The following is an 18,087-nucleotide window of genomic DNA, read 5'->3' as shown; positions in this document are numbered from 1 at the left end:
ATATAACAAATTAACTATCAATAAACACTACTTTCCTATGAAACAACAAAAACGAATTCTTAAATTAACACACTACTGCACTGAACAGATATCGATAAAGATGACAGAACAGATTAGAGAAAATGTGACACAGGTTTGTCAAAATGACAGTGATAATTTCTCTATGTTGCCTAATTAGTTATTTAGTTATAATTTGTTCGATTTCTTGTTAGAAATAAACAATTTTAGTAGTTCCAAGATTACACAAAATCTAGGCATGGGATAAAAAAGTTTATTTGAAGAAAGTTTTTTTTTCTTCTTAATGGCGGTACAGCCTCCTTTTTTCAATATTTTATTTAGTTATGGAGTAATTTCCACGTACTAACATATTTCTGAAATTGGGCTCTGTACCGCCATTCTTTATTATATTACGAATATGTGCCAAATATCTCGACAAAATATTCAAAATTAGAGCCGCAATCTTGGAACGCGTTTGTTGCTACCTGTTGATCGCTACTGTAGCCTCTTCATATATTATATTTATTCATAAGTAAAAGAATGGGAAGGACTCGTATGTTTTAAGTGTGTGAAGTATTTTTTACATTTCCTAGCTGAGTGCTTTCGGCTTACAAAAACATCATCAGAGCTATGGTCAAAATTCTTAAAGTACCACTAAAATGAGAGAGTGCAATTCCATCTTGAATGGCCAGAAAAAGTTCTTGTTTTTTTATAATAAAGAACTTAGTTGTTGGTTAAACATTTTTTGTTTCATTTCTCATTCGGCTGCCTGCACTGTGCCGATTCAGATGGTAGGTTTATATAAACCTTACCATGATCAAAAATTATTGTAACGTGTTTTGTGAAAGTCCTGTGCGATGTCCTGGATGTCTTTTGTAACTTTACACAACTGAGTTGACTACATACTACAAGTAAAATTTTCAACCAACAACCAAGTTTTTTATTATAAAAAAATAAAAAAAAAAACAAGACCTTTTTCTGACCATTCAAGATGGAATCCCACTCTCTTTTTAGGGGTACTTTTAGTGGAATTTTAAAAAGTACTTTACACACTTAAAAAATACGACTCTTTCCCATTCTCTCACTTGTCAAAAGTGTGTACAAAAACATATCAGACTTTTCAATTATTTAAAAAGGGGATAGTTCCCTGGGTTTGGCTGTATAACATATAGTTAATAAACTCGAAGTAAAACAACTTCTGAAAGTTTAAATTTTTTCAAAAAACCCTGGACTTCATTGTCCATTATAATTGTCTGTTTCATCTCATGAGCTCTCTCTTAGTTGGTTTCTCTTTCAATAACAATAAGGTATCAAGTTTGTGACGGAAAGCGATGAATATACTTTTATAAAATTCTATTACAAATAAAATTCAGCCCAACAGAGGGAACTTGCACATTTTTTTTGTTGCATAATAATGTTCAGTTTTGTTTAAAAATGAGATTTCCAAAATTTTACGCTTCAAAATCTCATAACTTAGAAACACAAATTTAAAATTTTCTGTAATATAAAATAGTTCAAACGACCCGTGACGTCACATAGTTTTATTATATAGTTATGTTTATGGTTATATTCTTCTTCTCCTTGTTTAGTTTATTGGCCTCCACCTACTTGGGGATTTGGCCAGCTCATCGTCGCGGAAAAAATTTATATTCTAATGATATTTATCGTATGTCATTGTAATAATGTTTGTTCAGATTGGAGTTTAATACAGTTTTTGAAGGAAAGGAAAGAAGGTTTACTATGGAAAATAAAACCATTTTGTAAAAGTACAAGTTTTCTATGAATAGTTCAAACGATCAAAAACACTTGTGATGTATGTACAAAAACGATCACAAACACTGTATTTTCTGCTGACGTTTATAATGTCTAATTTAAAATTATATACAATTTTGTTTACTTTGTTGGTGCAGAATGTAAACATAATCATAATATGACGTCTTGGACTAGCTGCTTTATTTTAAATTTAGAATCGTCTATAGGGACCAAACGAAACACAAAAACAAGTTTCTTATCTTTGATACATGTTTTTAATTATGTTCTGTTGCGATTTATAACATTTTTTTCGAATTTAAAATTTTATCCAACTTCCCTATTTAATATTTTATTTAAAATGCTTAGCTCTGTAACTTTTGCAGTTATTTCAATAAAAAGGGTTCAGGTATTATGATTTCTACTGAAATATCTGTTCTTTCCGTGATATATTGGATTTCACGAATTGGATATTTTATTTCATTTTTTTTGTAATAAAATTTAAAGTGTTGAATTTTAACTCGAATTATTATTACTATTTTCAGGAGTTTTTAATGCGGCAATTGTTTTACAAGATGCTAATATAACGGATCAAACACAGGAAAAATTCGAGGCCGTTTTTAAACCAAAGTATATTTCTGGTCGGAACATGGACACGGTTACAAGAAAGTTTTGTCCACAGTTGGATCATTTTGTCGTGTTTTCAACGGTATTTGCTGGCAGGGGAAATATAGGTATACAATGCATTATATAAGGTTGCAAATATACATATTGTTATGATCTTCTTTCTATTACTTTGATATTAATTATCATTTATTTGATTAATTATTTAATTGTCGCAAATCATACATAAAAATTAATAAAAATTCTCATAGTGACTTTTTGTCATAAAAAAATAATTAAATTATCTTAGATTGTACTTATCCTTTCTCGTGGCTTCAGTATCTCTTAGTTGATCCTCATCGGGATAAAAATGGGAAAAGGAAATAAATAGAAATACCATAAATAAACACATACAAATACCTTTATTATCACAAGCAATGCTCTGTAAAGTTTTCAATTAAATTCTGTGTTTATTAAATTTATCATATAAATTAATCTAATTCAAAAAAATATTTATCGCTTTGTTCTTGATACCATTAATAAAACAAGCTAAACAAACAAATTTGGTGTTCGCAAAATTACTTATACTTCCTATTAAATTTTTGAAATGTTGGAATCTTAAATGCATATGCTTTCACGTAAAAAATTTTAACTTCTGATTATAAAGAAAATCTATCACATAGGTTATTGACTGACCTTTTTGATTCACACACAATGATGTCTCCTCTTGACCCAAACAGCTTCTCCTTGTTGATTATGTTAGGCTACCAATTAAAGCCCTCTCCGTTCTCAGCAAAAATCCAGCAGCATACCAGCAACTATTTCTCCAAAACACCAGCCAGGCTTCCTTTGACCAGGACTCATTCAATAAACTCCAAATCTCTCTCCTCTCTTTCTCTCAACAATAATCTCCTGAGACCCAAGTATCTTTTTTAGGTCTTACAGAATCAAAGAGGTATTTCTTCTCGATTTGATTTGTCTCTCGTTCCACTTTTCAGCTACTCTCACTATCAACACAACCACTAGTACTTGCTTCTGAACTACTCACGAAAACTTTTGACTGCTCCTCTCGGCTGCCGGTAACACACTAATCTTTTTTTTCCAAACTGTCTTAACATTCAAACAAAACTTTCCCCATTCCAAATTGCCAAGCCAATCAGAAACATTTCTCTCTCCACCTTCCTCTGTTTCATTCGAAAAATCCAGTCATTCTTTCAAACAATACTTCTACTCAAAACTTATGACTTTTCGGAAATTATCTGAATATTCCTGTCATTAAACAAACATATTTAAAATTCCAATTCTCTTTACCTCTATTTTTCTAAAAACTAATAATTACATCTACCTGTGGTTTTACCTTTTCCCGTAAACAATCTTTTTAAAATTATAATCCTAAATAAATGTACGTTTCACTTTTTATTTACAAAAATGTTTTTAATATTTCATGGAAAAACTCATTAAGGAGAAACCACCTTGCGTGAAAGCTAACTTCTAATAAATATTTACAAATCAATATACAGGGTGTATCAAATTTATGTGCCCGCGTTATATTAAAAAAAAATAAAAATTTTTATTCTATCTTTGATTGATAAATTGAAACAATAATATATAGGTAGTGTGTCTCAAAAGTAACGCACAGAATTCATAATTTTGTAATTGATAGAGTTTGGAAAAAAAAACAAAAAAAATGACACTCTCAGAGTACCAGACAGAAGCTTACTACGAAAAAAACTTTCTCCGGAAACTTGTATATGAAGAAAATGGGGTGCAAATTCAATCAACAGCCGAAGCCCTGTATTTCTCAACACTGTCCCACGTGTAGTAGATCTACTTAGCACAATACTGGACAGAAAAATAAATTGTATGTGATTACTTTTTAATTAGGCCATTGTATGTTTCAAGAAATTTAAGTCCTTTGAAAGATAAATTCAATCCTTCTTTAGTTACGCCATGTAATATTCTATGAGATATGTAAAGCTGTCCAGTTTATACAAAATTGTGTCTTTGTTTGATATGTAATATTTCTGAAGTGAAGTAATATTCCAAGAAAAATGAAAATTTTGTTTTATGCTAGTGGTGGGGACAAATTGTGCAGCGAAGAGGAATTAATAGGCCAGGGTAATAAGACAAAAATATACCCTGTTCGTGACACTTCAGCAGCCAGGGTACTGAAACGTTTTTTCGACAGGTAATAACTATAGGAACAAATTATAACTATTTCCTGCGTAGGATCTGGCGGCCATTTTTATTTATAAACAATTAACTGTCAAAAAATGGCATTTTCCCCTTTTTTTTTCAAATCAATGGAAAACAGTGAAACTTATGATTTTTTTAGTACAAATATCTTCGAGATTATGGAAAAAGCTTTAAAATGACGTATTACAAAGTTTGATATACTCATTTATTGTTAATATAATTGCGAAAAAATGTCGGAATTGCAAAAAAAAAGATTTTCTTAATAACTGTTGTAAAAATTAGTGTACAGCTTTGAAACTTCTGTCAAATGAGGGTTCTTTGGTGCTTAATATGTGGTAAAAATTTCAAAGCGATTAATTCAATTGTTTAAATTTTATTCAAATTGTTTTTCCCAGAGAGCATTTGTTTGCAATAACATAAGTCAGAAAAAAAAATGACCTTATAACCATTCCACAGGTGTCAAATGAAAGAGCATGAGCTGCCTTTTCAACATGGTTTAAAAAAGTGAATAAAAAATGCATTATTAGTAATAAATAATTATGCAAAAGTATCGTCAATTTTTCTTTATAAACTTTTTGAATACATTTTTTCAAAAAAAATCAACTTTTTCACACTGATTTAAGTGCACAACTACCAAGTAATGTTATCTATATCATTATTGATAAAAAATTGTAATAAATATGTATAATTTCTTATATAACAAAAAGTTTATAAGGAAAGATTTACGATATTTTTGCATAATTATTTACTACTAATAAATGCATTTTTTATTCACTTTTTTTAAACCAAGTTAAAAATATAGCTCATGATCTTTCATTTGACACCTGTGGAATGGTTCTAACGTCATTTTCTTCTGACTTACATTATTGCAAAAAAAGCTCCCTGGGATAAACAATTTGAATAAAACTTAAACAATTGAATGAATCGCTTTCAAATTTTTATCACATATTAATCACCAAAGGACCATTATTTGACAAAGATTTCAAAGCTGTACACTAATTTTTACAACAGTTATTGCGAAATAATTTTTTTTTTTGCAATTCCGCTTTTTCTTGCAATTATATTAACAATAAATGAGTATATCAAACTTTGTAATACGTCATTTTAAAGCATTTTCCATAATCTCGAAGATATTTGTACTAAAAAACCATAAGTTGCCCTGTCTTCCATTGATTTGAAAAAAAAATTCAAAAATGCCATTTTTTGACACTTAATTGTTTATAAATAAAAATGGCCGCCAGATCCTACGCAGGAAATAGTTACAATTTGCTCTTATAGATATTACCTGTCGAAAAAAAGCTTCAGTGCCCTGGCTGTTCAAGTGTCATGGAAAAAACCTTATTACCCTGGACTATAAGCGATTTTTCATATCAAAGGAATTTCAAGCAACTATAAGTAGAGTAATCACGATATTTTTACAAGTGGGAGCGTCGTAGATTCGCCTAGGGCCTAGATCATGACGGCCAATGACCATGAGCGAAAATGATTCTTAGAATGTTATATTGAGTATTTTTTAAAATCCTTATGCCTAAGTTCGCTATTTAGGTAATACTTTGGATTGTTAAAACGGGCAGTTAACCGATAGCTTAAAAATTACTTATACCTTTAAAGTGAATATGACGAGTCAGAAAATCAACATTGATCTTAAAACCTTGATAGTTTGCATTTCGTGAAGAGAAACAGAAAATATTGTAGCGTAATTACGGTTAAAATAATACTCTCGGTTCGTTTATACGCATTTATTTATACAAGTTTTCTTTTACAAACTCTAGCTTAAACTAACTCTCCTAATACCTCAATTTGCTTAAATACAAAATAACGTTATTCTCGATAGTTCCAGACTTCGCCACCTCTAGCTATTGTGTGACCTTTCACATACCGCACGTCTTTCTCCACCGATTCCACGTATATCGTGCTTTCGACAGAATGTTCTCGGGATATAACCGTTTGGAGCTGCTACTTGCGGTCGGTGATTCATTTTTTTGTTACAATATTAATGAACTGCACACGATCCGTGCGCTAGGGCAGAACCCTCGATTTATGGTGGCGGAGGCTCTCCCATAATTTGTCGGTAACTCAACATGGTTCAAAGGAAGTCAGAAGCTGATACACAGTACTACTTACCCCTCCAACCTTTTCGACGCGGCTAGAGGGGGTACGGTCCAAATTATATCAAGAACAAAAATATAAATTCCATTTGTTACTTTTAAGACACACTGTATATTAATGATGTAGTAACGTTACAGTCCTTTGTCTGTCTTATCTTTTTAATTTCAGATAGTCTACTTTTATTTCAGGTCAAACTAATTACGCTATGGCTAATTCGGCGCTAGAAAGAATGTGTGAAAAGCGAAGAAGTGAATGTCTTCCAGGTTTAGCTATCCAATGGGGTCCGATGGAAGTGGGTTTTTTGGCAACAACCGATGTTGAACAAAAAGTAATGTATTCCAATAGTTCACTGATTGGTGTAATTATTTAGAAGATTTATTTGCTTCTTATGCATTTTCCTAAATTATTAATGTTTAAATGTATAACTGAAGTAGCTATTTGCCGTCAAAAGCCAGCTATTTAGCTGGCTGGCTTTTTTCTTCTCTATTGCCATATTTTTATAGACCGGATACACTTATAGCAGTTGGTCTATTTTACATCTTATATATGATCGTTTCATAACGCTCATCGACGTCTTTCGATTCCCAATCGCCATGGTTCTCTATCGTAACACAACATGTCTTCGTTGAAGCCTCTTTCTCTAATTTCCCTGTGAACTCCCTCTATCCAGTTTCTCCTATTTTTTTTCTTTTCCGTCATCCTTTTGGTACGCATCGTAGTACTTGCTTGGGTAATCAGTCGTTTTTCATAACTTGTACGTGGCGAAACCATCTTAGTTGCTTTGTTTTATATCGTCAATTATAGTAGTATGCTTTACATCCATTACCTCCCATGTCTTCCATTTACTAATATGTATACAATCCACTTTGAATCGTCTTTTGGATCATTTTTTTGTCGCCTATAGACACTTGTTTCTGAATGTCCTTCTGCATTTTGTGTCATTTCTTTTGTCCATGTGTTTATTTTATTCCAATGAGTAGAACTTTGAGCGTAGATACAACTCTTTAAAACAATCATACCACCCGTAGTGATGCATGGTGGCGAAATGTGGACGATATCAAAGGCAAAAAAAGAGAGACTACGTGTTTGGGAAAGAAAAATCCTAATAAAGATCTTTGGGCGTGTACTTGAAGAAACAGTAGGACAATAAGAACTAACAAAGGGCATTATGAACTATACTTAGACTCTAACATAATAAAACAAATAAGGTCCAGGAGACTCCAATGGGGGAGGACACCTCAGAAGGAATTTTGACGAAAGAATAGTAGGGTTGGTATGGGAAGAAGTCCCTACTGGAAGAACACCACGTAGACGCCCGCGACTCCGGTGGCGAGATAAGATAGCAGAAAACCTTAAACCTATAGGCGTGGATAATTTGATGGATATTGCTTAAGATAGAGAGGAATGGAGGCATGTTGTTTAGTCATATAAAACTCACGAAGGGTTGTAACGCCACGGAGTAAGTAAGTAAGTAAGAGTAGCAACTTACTACTTTTAGGTACTTCGCAGTGTACATAGTCCCAATGTTATACTACCCTACAGTTCGCCAGCGCTCTGAGACATAGCCTGAGCAATAATTTTCATCCTGTAACGTGTATTTTGTGGAAACGATTGTATCACACCTCGAGATTGGAGAGCGCAGTAGGCTTAACACCACGGGTAACGTGTAGGAACTCCTTTGGACAGTCCTATCAGGGAAAATAAATCAATCCCTGCCCTCCGTTGATTCCAGGAGTTTCCTGGCCCGGGAAACTAGTCCCTGTTTAGGGTCCCTTGTCCAGGGTTACGGATAAAGACCACAACGGCAGTCATGGCGGAGAAGAACACCTTCGGTACGGTATCGATGGCGGACGTGGCAACCCCTTGATCTTAGGGTTCGTATGGGATCAAAGTGCACTCTCTTGTCCAGAAGCTGAGAAATTGGCTTCAAAGGGGGAGGAACTATGACATTAGTGAACGGCATAAGGATGCAGAAGGCAAGGAGAACCACTGCATTAAAGACTTCTTGCAAGCACTGGCGAAGCGTCCATGTAACCACTGTTACCATTGTTAACAGTTAAAAATCTTGCAAATAAATATGTATTTTATGACGATGAATAATTCCATTTATTATTTTATTTTATTTTTACCAATAGAAATATATTATTATATTATTAATAGTACCTAATTCAGTAAATAGCCAGACACACATTATATTCTGTTACCAGTCACATTTGTGGTGAAAATGAATGGTTATCTCGCTGTCGCTCGGGAGGCTCGGGACCGGCTAGTGTGAAAATTTTGAAGGAGCGATGGGCGTAAGCGCGCTGTGTATATCAGTAGGGCTGTTACCAGATTTAAATTTGCTAACAATACCTATAATAAAAAGTGTGCGTGCAGTTCACCATGGATGAGTGTCGCTGCGTAATCGATCAACTACTTGAAAAGTAATTCTGATTGAAAAATAAAATGAGATTATTGAAAATGAAAGACCTATTTTAAACAATTTAAAAAAGGAATTTAAAAAATTAGCTCGATATTTTAAATTTAGTTGGTACAGTGAAAATCCTTGGTTATGTGGTTGCAAGAAAAATAGACTGTATTGTTGGCCATGTCTTCTGGTTTTTACAGAAAAATGGGTGGACCAGGTTCACGATTTAAATAATTTTAGAGTTTTAAAAAAGAGACATGAAATTTCTCCGTTACCTACATGTAAGATGTATACCCAATTTGATTCAGTTTGGCAAAACAAAAATCAAAAGTTCTCTTAATCAAGCATTTAAAGCGAATATTGCTAAACATAATGAGTTTGTTAAAAAAATAGATAGGTACTCGTATATCCTTAGCTCACTTAGAATAGATATGTACCGTATGTTTTTTGGCCGAACAAGAATTAGCGTTTCGTGGTCATTTTGAGGACGACGGCTCTGACATTCGAGGCAATTACAGGGAATTGTTAACATTAATTGCCAAAAAAGATCAAAAATTTTGCCAACATCTAGAAACATCAACTGTTTTTTCGAGAGTTTCAAGTGATATACAAAATGATATTATTGAAGCTATATGTATATACATTTAGCCATATCTTCATTTTTTAAATAAGATTTTTTGCATCTGGTTTGGGTAAAACTTTAGAAAAAGTCACGCGTCGCCACTGCTTGCAAGTATCTCTAGTACAATTATCATGGTGATAAGAAACTTAATGGTTTTGACTACTGATCATGAAAATCGAAATTCAAGATCCGGCAGGGAAGGTAAATCCAGTTCAGACCGTGAGGCCTTCCAGGTCGTTAACAAGAAAAATCCTCACGAACCAGAATACATTCTAGATGACAGATTTCTAAGAGTTTTGCGAGCGGCCATAAAGATAGGTACATGGAACGTTAGAACAATGTACGATGAGGGAAAAATCTAGAATGCCATCCAAGAAATGGAAAGATTAGTATTATGGGAATAAGCGAAATGCGTTGTACAGATACGGGACACCGAGATATCAAAGACTACAAAATATTCTACTCAGGAAATCTTAAAAACGAACATGTAAATGGAGTGGGCCTAATTATTAATGATGCAATCGCCAATTGTGTCAGTCACTTTGTATCTGTGTCAGAAAGGATGCTCTTAATTCAGCTAAACACAACTCCCATAAAAACAAATATTATTAAAGTGTATGCTCCTACAGCGGACGCCCCAGAAGACATTATAGAAGAATTTTACAGTGACCTTACTAATATTGTCAAAAGGATTCGGAAAAACGAAATATGTAATACTAATAATGGGCGACTTTAATGCCAAAGTTGGCAAAGGACAAAGTGAAAATTTGGTAGGATCCTTTGGGCTAGGGGAACGTAATGAACGTGGAGACCGTTTGATTGAATTTGCAACTGAAGAACAGCTCCTATTCACAAACACATTTTATGATCTTCCTCCAAGACGATTGTATACGTGGAAATCTCCTCAGGATACTTCAGATCACACAGTAAGAAATCAAATAGACTATATCCTTGTCAACAAACAATTTAGAAACTATGTAACATCTGTAAAAACGTACCCGGAATCCGACATAAAATCGGATCACAATTCACTTATAGCCAAAATGAAACTTAGTTTAACGAAAATTCAAAGAAAAAAAATTTGGAAATACGATATTAATCAACTGAAAAATAAAACAGTAAAAGGAAAGGTACCAAAACGCCTAAAAGAAGAAACGTGGGTTCATACAGAAATAGATAGCCCAGAGGTAGAACTAGAAAAGATACACAAAATAAGACGAGAAATGTCAGAGAAGTACTTAAAACCTGAAAGAACAAAGAAAAAGAATGGGTGACACAGGAGATTCTATGTATGATGGAAGACAAAAGAAAGGCTAAAAATAATAAGAATAACTACAACAAAATAAATAACGAAATAAAAAGGTCTATTAAAATAGCAAAAGAAAGTTGGTTAAGCTCCAAATGTACAGAGGTAGAGTCATTAAAACAAAAGCATGATTCGTTTAACCTCCATAAAAAGATCAAAGAAGCTGCAGGCTTATATAAACACAAGAACACTGGATTTCTGACAGATAATCAGGGAAACATAGTATTGAAAATAGCGCAGAAAACGGATATTTGTATTAAATACGTGGAAAAAACCTTTCAAGATATACGAAGTAGGTCAATGGCATCGCAACAAACACCAATTGCGAATCTGGGCCTCCACTTACAGTCGAAGAAGTAAAGTATGCCATTAAAAATACCAAAGATGGTAAAGCAGTAGGCCCTGATAATTTTCATTCCGAATTCTTAAAACTTATGGACTACGACGGCATAAAATGGTTGACAAATATATTAAACAATATATATGACACAGGCATAATTCCGCAAAAATGGCTAGAATCAACTTTTATAAATCTTCCAAAAACCAAATGCGAGAAAGTGCGAAGACTATAGAATTATAAGCCTTATGAGCCATTTACTTAAAACATTTCTAAAGGTCATTCACAATAGAATAATATACAAAGTGCGAGGAACAACTAACAAGAACACAATTCGGATTTCGTGATGCTCTGGGAACACGGGAAGCCCTTTTTGCTGTACAAGTGCTATTTCAGAGATGCAGGGATGTAAATTGTGATATATACGTATGCTTTATAGATTACCAGAAAGCATTTGACCGGGTAAAACATGACAAATTAATAACTCTAATGCAAGAAATTGGAATTGACAACAAATATCTGAGAATTATCAGAAACATTTATTAAAATCAAACGGCCAAAATCAAAATATAAGACCAGTTGACTGATAAAATTGCAATAGAACGAGGAGTACGACAAAGCTGTATTTTATCTCCACTACTATTCAATATCTACTTTGAATGGGTATTTAAGGAAGCTTTAGACGGTTGTGAGAAGGGAGTATTAATAAATGGTGAATGGTTGAATAACATTAGATATGCAGTGCAGATGACACCATAGTTTTTGCCGATAATCTGAATGATTTACAGATATTAACAAATCGTATAACAGAAGTCAGCAACAGATACGGACTATAGCTCTAAACATAAAGAAGACCAAATTTATGACAATTAGTAAAAAACCAATACTAAACGCTCAACTTACAATTAAGCAACAGAATATCGAAAGAGTTGAGTAATGTACATATCTGGGCACGAATTTAAATAGCCAATGGGTCCACTCGACAGAAATTAAACAGCGAATAATAGAAGCGAAAGCACCATACGTTAGAATGAGACCCGTTTTCAACAGTCGAGACATATTAAAAACAAAATACCGTCTGTTGAAATGCTACATATTCACAGTTCTGCTTTACGGAATGGAAGCGTGGACACTAACTGTTTCATCTATGAATCGGCTCGAAGCTTTCGAAATGTGGTGTTATAGGCGCATATTACGTATATCCTGGGTTGACCGAATTACTAATGTGGAAGTCCTGCGTAGAATGGGGAAAGAGTGTGAAATTCTCATAACCATCAAAACAAAAAAATTAGAATATCTAGGACATCTAATGAGAAATAAAGAACGTTACGGCCTTCTCCAACTGATTCTCCAAGGGAAGGTAAATGGTAAAAGAGGCCGGGAAGAAGACGCATTTCCTGGCTTCAAACTTTACGACAGTGGTATTATAACACGACTACCACTGAACTGTTCCGCGCTGCGGTAAACAAAGTCAAGATAGCCATGATGGTCGCCACCATCCGGAACGGAGAGGCACTTTAAGAAGAAGAGTAGGCTTAACACATGATAAGCCACTTTTGTTGCGACCTCTGGTAATTTAAAAACTTAGCATAATGAAGGTGTGGGAGGAAATATATGTTGGGCTTGATGAACTAATAGTCTGGGCTGATTATCGGAGAATAGGCCATTTTTGGAAAAAGTTATTTACCAGCGATTTTATTGCTGCAATCGAATCTTACGATTGTATATATTAATAATATAGGTATGCAAAGTCCGCAGATAGTGTGCTACTTTTTTTATAAACAAAATGGCGCCCGAAAGTCGTGTTTTTTTCAATTTTTGGTCTATAACTCCAAAGATTTTAACTTTACACCAAAAACACCCAAATAAAAATTCACCACAATTAAATTCTGCATAGAGACGTGTTTTTCCCGATTCACTTCGACGAAAACTTTCCCCGGAAAAAAACGGGTTTTTCCAACAAAATCTTTAAATTTTAACTAAAATTTTAGATAAGTAATTGTTAATCAATAAGTAGATCACTTGGTAATGTAAAAGCCCTTTTCGTAAAGATTATAATTCCAGAAGCCGATGGAAATTAAATAAACAGTTTAGCAACAATTGAATTGTTAATTAAAAATTTAAGGTCGCTTTAATAACGACAATAATGATGATGCATAAGAATAACTATGATTTTTTCATAAAAAGACACTATACATATCTAATGTAATTTACAGAATTGAAATTGGACTATTTAAGCGGCCTCAGGAATATTTTAAAACTATAAACAATTTTTTGGCTTATAAACAAATAAACTATCTCGGGAAATATTAAACTAAATTCAATTGTGAAAACGGTATTCGAAAAATAGCGGCAGGGCGCTTCTTTTAAAAGAAAAAACTTTTAATTATGACGAGCGGTACCTGAGATACAATCGCTCAAATTTGACCGGAATTTACGGCAAAGATATAAACAAAAGGATCATAATTTTCAAACCATCACCTTTTTATGTTTGTCCTCTTTCTCCACACCAATTTTCATATCTTTAAAATACTCATAACATATATTATTATAATAAAAACTATCGATAATACGTGTGAAAATTGACAAAAATAGTAAAATTCTAATCAAAAATTAGGTTGGATAAAATGTAACCCTCAAAGTTAAAAATCGGTATACGTTAAAAAAAATGCATTTTCTCGGCTTCCCATGGAGCAATTTCCTTCATTCTTTTTGTGTTCCCAAGTAACTCGAGTAGAGCCATCGAACTAACGCATTATTAAATGTCAAACTTGCTTTTGTTTTGTTATAATAAATTTATTTATTTATTATAACACAAAATTTTAATTTGTTTAAATAAAAATTGTTAAAATAATTATAACGTTTTCAAATGAGAATATTTATGTTTTTAACTTTAAAAGGTAAGTTAACTTTTAGTAAGTTTATCTAAAAAAGCCTACAACTGGAAAAAATATGTAGTTTTCTGTTCTTATAAATAAATTAATCTATTATAACAAAACAAAAGCAACTTTTACATTTATTAATACGTTAGTTTGATGGCTCTTCTTAGGGATGGCGGTTTTTGACAAAACACCGGTTTTCGGTTATAACGGTTTTTTTTGCTTACGGTTTAACCTGGCGGTTATAACCGGTAAAAAAAACCGGTTTTTGGAAAAACCGGTTATCGGTTTTTTTGATCCAATAGGTTACAAAGTTTCATTTACAATACACTTTAGTTTGCGATACTCCATTCGACTCGATATCAATATGATCAAAATTAAAATTAGTACTATCGAAAAAACATGTATTACTTTTAACACATTTGTAAATTTGTAGAATAGGTACATTTTAACTCATTTAATACTTCCTGTATGAGTGTATCGTTTTGAAAACGTAGCAAAATTCTTGGAGATTCGTATTCGTAATCAGTAATTCGATATTCATAGTCAGAGCATTATTTTTGGTAACCAGAAAAAGTCATTCACCCACTATCAATGTCAAGAGTTAAGTGTGAAAAATAGATGATGTTTGCGTCTAATTCAACCAGATCACTTCTTATGTAAATATTATGATTACAAATAGCTTTTCAAGGAAATATAATAAAACTTAATAATTGTATCTGGCTGATGTCAGATTCCACTTCCAGTTTGCTTCTGTATTTTATTAAATAAAATAAAATTTGAGTTATGGTTTTGTTTGGAATAATTACTTGAGAATAATAATTATGATTGGAATCCGAAATAATACCTAACCTAATCCTAATCACCGTAAAAACCTAATAACCGGTTTTTACTTTAAAAAGAAAAAACCGGTTATAACCGGGACAAAAATACAACCGGTTAAACCGGTTATTGCGAAGTAAAAAACCGGTTTTAGGTTTAAACCGGTAGGTTTTTCCCATCCCTAGGCTCTACTCGAGTTATTAGGGAACAAAAAAAGAATGAAGGAAATTGCTCCATGGGAAGCCGAGAAAATGCATTTTTTTAACGTATGCCGATTTTGAACTTTGAGGGTTACATTTTCTCCAACCTAATTTTTGATTGGGATTTTGCTATTTTTGGCAATTTTCACACGTATTATCGATAGTTTTTATTATAGTAATATATGTTATGAGTATTTTAAAGATATGAAACTTGGTGTGGAGAAAGAGGACAAAAATAAAAAGGTGATGGTTTAAAAATTATGATCCTATTGTTCATATCTTTGCCGTAAATTCCGGTCAAATTTGACCGGTTTGTATCTCAGAAACCACTCTTCATAATTAAACGTTTTTTATTTTAAAAGAAGCGTTATGCTACTGTCTTTCGAATACCGTTTTCATAATTTAATTTAGTTTAATATTTCCCGAGATATTTTATATGTTTATAAGCCAAAAAATTGTTTATAATTTTAAAATATTCCTGAGGCCGCTTAAATAGTCCAATTTCAATTCTGTAAAGTACATTAGATAGGTATAGTGTCTTTTTATGAAAAAATCATAGTTATTCTTATGCATCATAATTATTGTCGTTATTATAGTGACCGTAAAATTTTAATTAACAATTCAATTGTTGCTAAACTGTTCATTCAATTTCCATCGGCTTGGGGAATTATAATCTATACGAAAAGTGCTTTTACGTTACCAAGTTATTTAATTATTGATTGGCAATTACTTATCTAAAATTTTAGTTGAATATTAAAGATTTTGTTGGAAAAACCCGCTTTTGCCGGGGAAAGTTTTCGTCGAAGTGAATCGGGAAAAGCTCGCCTCTATGCAGAATTTAATTGCGGTGAATTTTTATTTGAGTGTTTTTGGTGCAAAGTTAAAACCTTTGGAGTTATAGAGCAAAAATTGAAAAAAACACGATTTTCGGGCGCCATTTTGTTTATAAAAAAAGTAGCACACTATCTGCGGACTTTGCATACCTATATTATTAGTACATACAATAATAAGATTCGATTCCAGCAATAAAATGGCTGGTAAATAACTTTTCCTTGTATTTTGCTAATTAGCCCAGAGTATAAGTCATTTCCTGTTGTGTGGGTCCAATCTATGATGTTTCGTAGCCAAGATTTTTCATTTTTCCTATAACCCTTTTACCCTCGATCTTGCCTTCAAATATTACCTGCAGCTGCTCAAATTCCCTATGGAGCATTATGTGCACTAGATATGACGTCTTTCTAATTTTTATTACCGGGTGTCCACTTATATTTTCCCCCATTTTAACTGCCTATAACTTCTAAACGGCTCAAGATAGAAATATGCGGTTTTCACTGAAATGTTTTATTTTAGTAAAAGTTTTGTCTAAATACGAAATAAAAAATGGCGGATTTTTGAAAAGAACTTTGTTGACTTTTTTTTAATGGAACACCCAGTATATTCTTTTGTAAATTGAAAGAAAGGTCATTCACCTATATAGCGATATAAAGTTTTTCAATATCGGGTGTCAAATCACTGAGTAATTAATTTTTAAAATGAGAGGTGCAACGTGTGTAAATAACATAACTAAGCCAGTTATGTGATTTCCACATTACATCTCTCATTTAAAGAACTAATTGCTCAGTCATTTGACAACCGATTTTAAAAATTTTTATATTGCTGGATAGATAAATGACCGTTTTTTCAAGTTTTTAGGTAAATGACAATTTTTTATATCGCTTTTAAATAAAAAATGGCGGATTTTTGAAAAAAAAAAATGTTGTTGACTTTTTTTTATTAAAACACCCAGTTTTTTTGTGTCTTGAAAAAACGGTCGTTTACCTATCAAGCGATATACAAATTTTTAAAATCGGTTGCCAAATGACTGAGCAATTAATTTTTAAAATGGGAGATGCAATGTGGAAATCGCATAACATAATATCATTTTGGTCAGTTATGTTATTTAGGTATGTGATATCCACGTTGCACCCCTCATTTTAAAAATTAATTACTCAGTGATTTGACCACCGATTTTAAAAAACTTTATATCGTTGGATAGGTGAATGACCTTTCTTTCAATTTACAAAAAAATATACTGGGTATTCCATTAAAAAAAAGTCAACAAAGTTTTTTTCAAAAATCCGCCATTTTTTATTTCGTATTTGAAAGCGATATAAAAAATTCAATCCATTCAGACAAAACTCTTACTAAAATAAAACATTTCAGCGAAAACCGCATATTTCTATCTTGAACAATTTAGAAGTTATAGGCAGTTAAAATGGGGGAAAATATAAGTGGACACCCGGTATATTAATATTTTTTTCAGTACTTTATTCGTAGTTCTGCTGGTCCAGCTTTTTCTTAACATTCGGCGGTACATAAACATTCCAAATGAATTCAGTTTGTTGACGTCATATTGTTTTAACGTCCAGGTCTAACAGTCATACAGTAATAGAGACCACACATAAGACTTTGGTGTGGTAGGTACATATTCCTACTTTCTACTAATTACCTTATGTTTTAGAATTTGCTTAACTTGGTGCCACAGCAAATTAATTCCTGTTTGGATACGTTAGAGAGATTTATGATCCAAAATGTTGTGGTTGGATCTAGTTTAATTTTAGCCGAAGCGAGCAAATTAGAAGGGGGCAAAACCACTCAAAAAACATTATCAGGCTCAATTGCAGATATTCTTGGCATTACAGATATTGGTAAGAATTATACAATAAAAAAGGTTGGATTACATTTATACTTATTTATTAGATTTGATATTTGTATATATATTTTCAAAAAACCTTTTTACCACATAGTGGTGTAAGGCGACAATACATTACATTATGTTACATTATAATACAATACAAAAACAACTTAATCTTAAATT

General features: G+C 32.5%; 1 protein-coding gene across 1 annotated transcript in view; it reads left to right on the top strand.

Annotated features, from left to right (window-relative positions):
- The window catches only part of LOC114335081 (fatty acid synthase-like), a 265,424-nt gene that overhangs the window by 194,615 nt on the left and 52,722 nt on the right, over positions 1-18,087 (top strand). The window contains exons 18-20 of the mRNA XM_028285236.2: positions 2,292-2,480; positions 6,843-6,982; positions 17,731-17,917. Coding sequence (XP_028141037.2) covers positions 2,292-2,480; positions 6,843-6,982; positions 17,731-17,917 — 516 coding nt within the window. The remainder of the gene's footprint in view (positions 1-2,291; positions 2,481-6,842; positions 6,983-17,730; positions 17,918-18,087) is intronic.

The sequence above is a fragment of the Diabrotica virgifera genome, chromosome 6 (assembly GCF_917563875.1).
Source record: "Diabrotica virgifera virgifera chromosome 6, PGI_DIABVI_V3a".
NCBI classification, from domain to species: domain Eukaryota; kingdom Metazoa; phylum Arthropoda; class Insecta; order Coleoptera; family Chrysomelidae; genus Diabrotica; species Diabrotica virgifera.
Note: the sequence above shows the minus strand (reverse complement) of the source record. Positions and strands in the feature narration are given on the sequence as shown.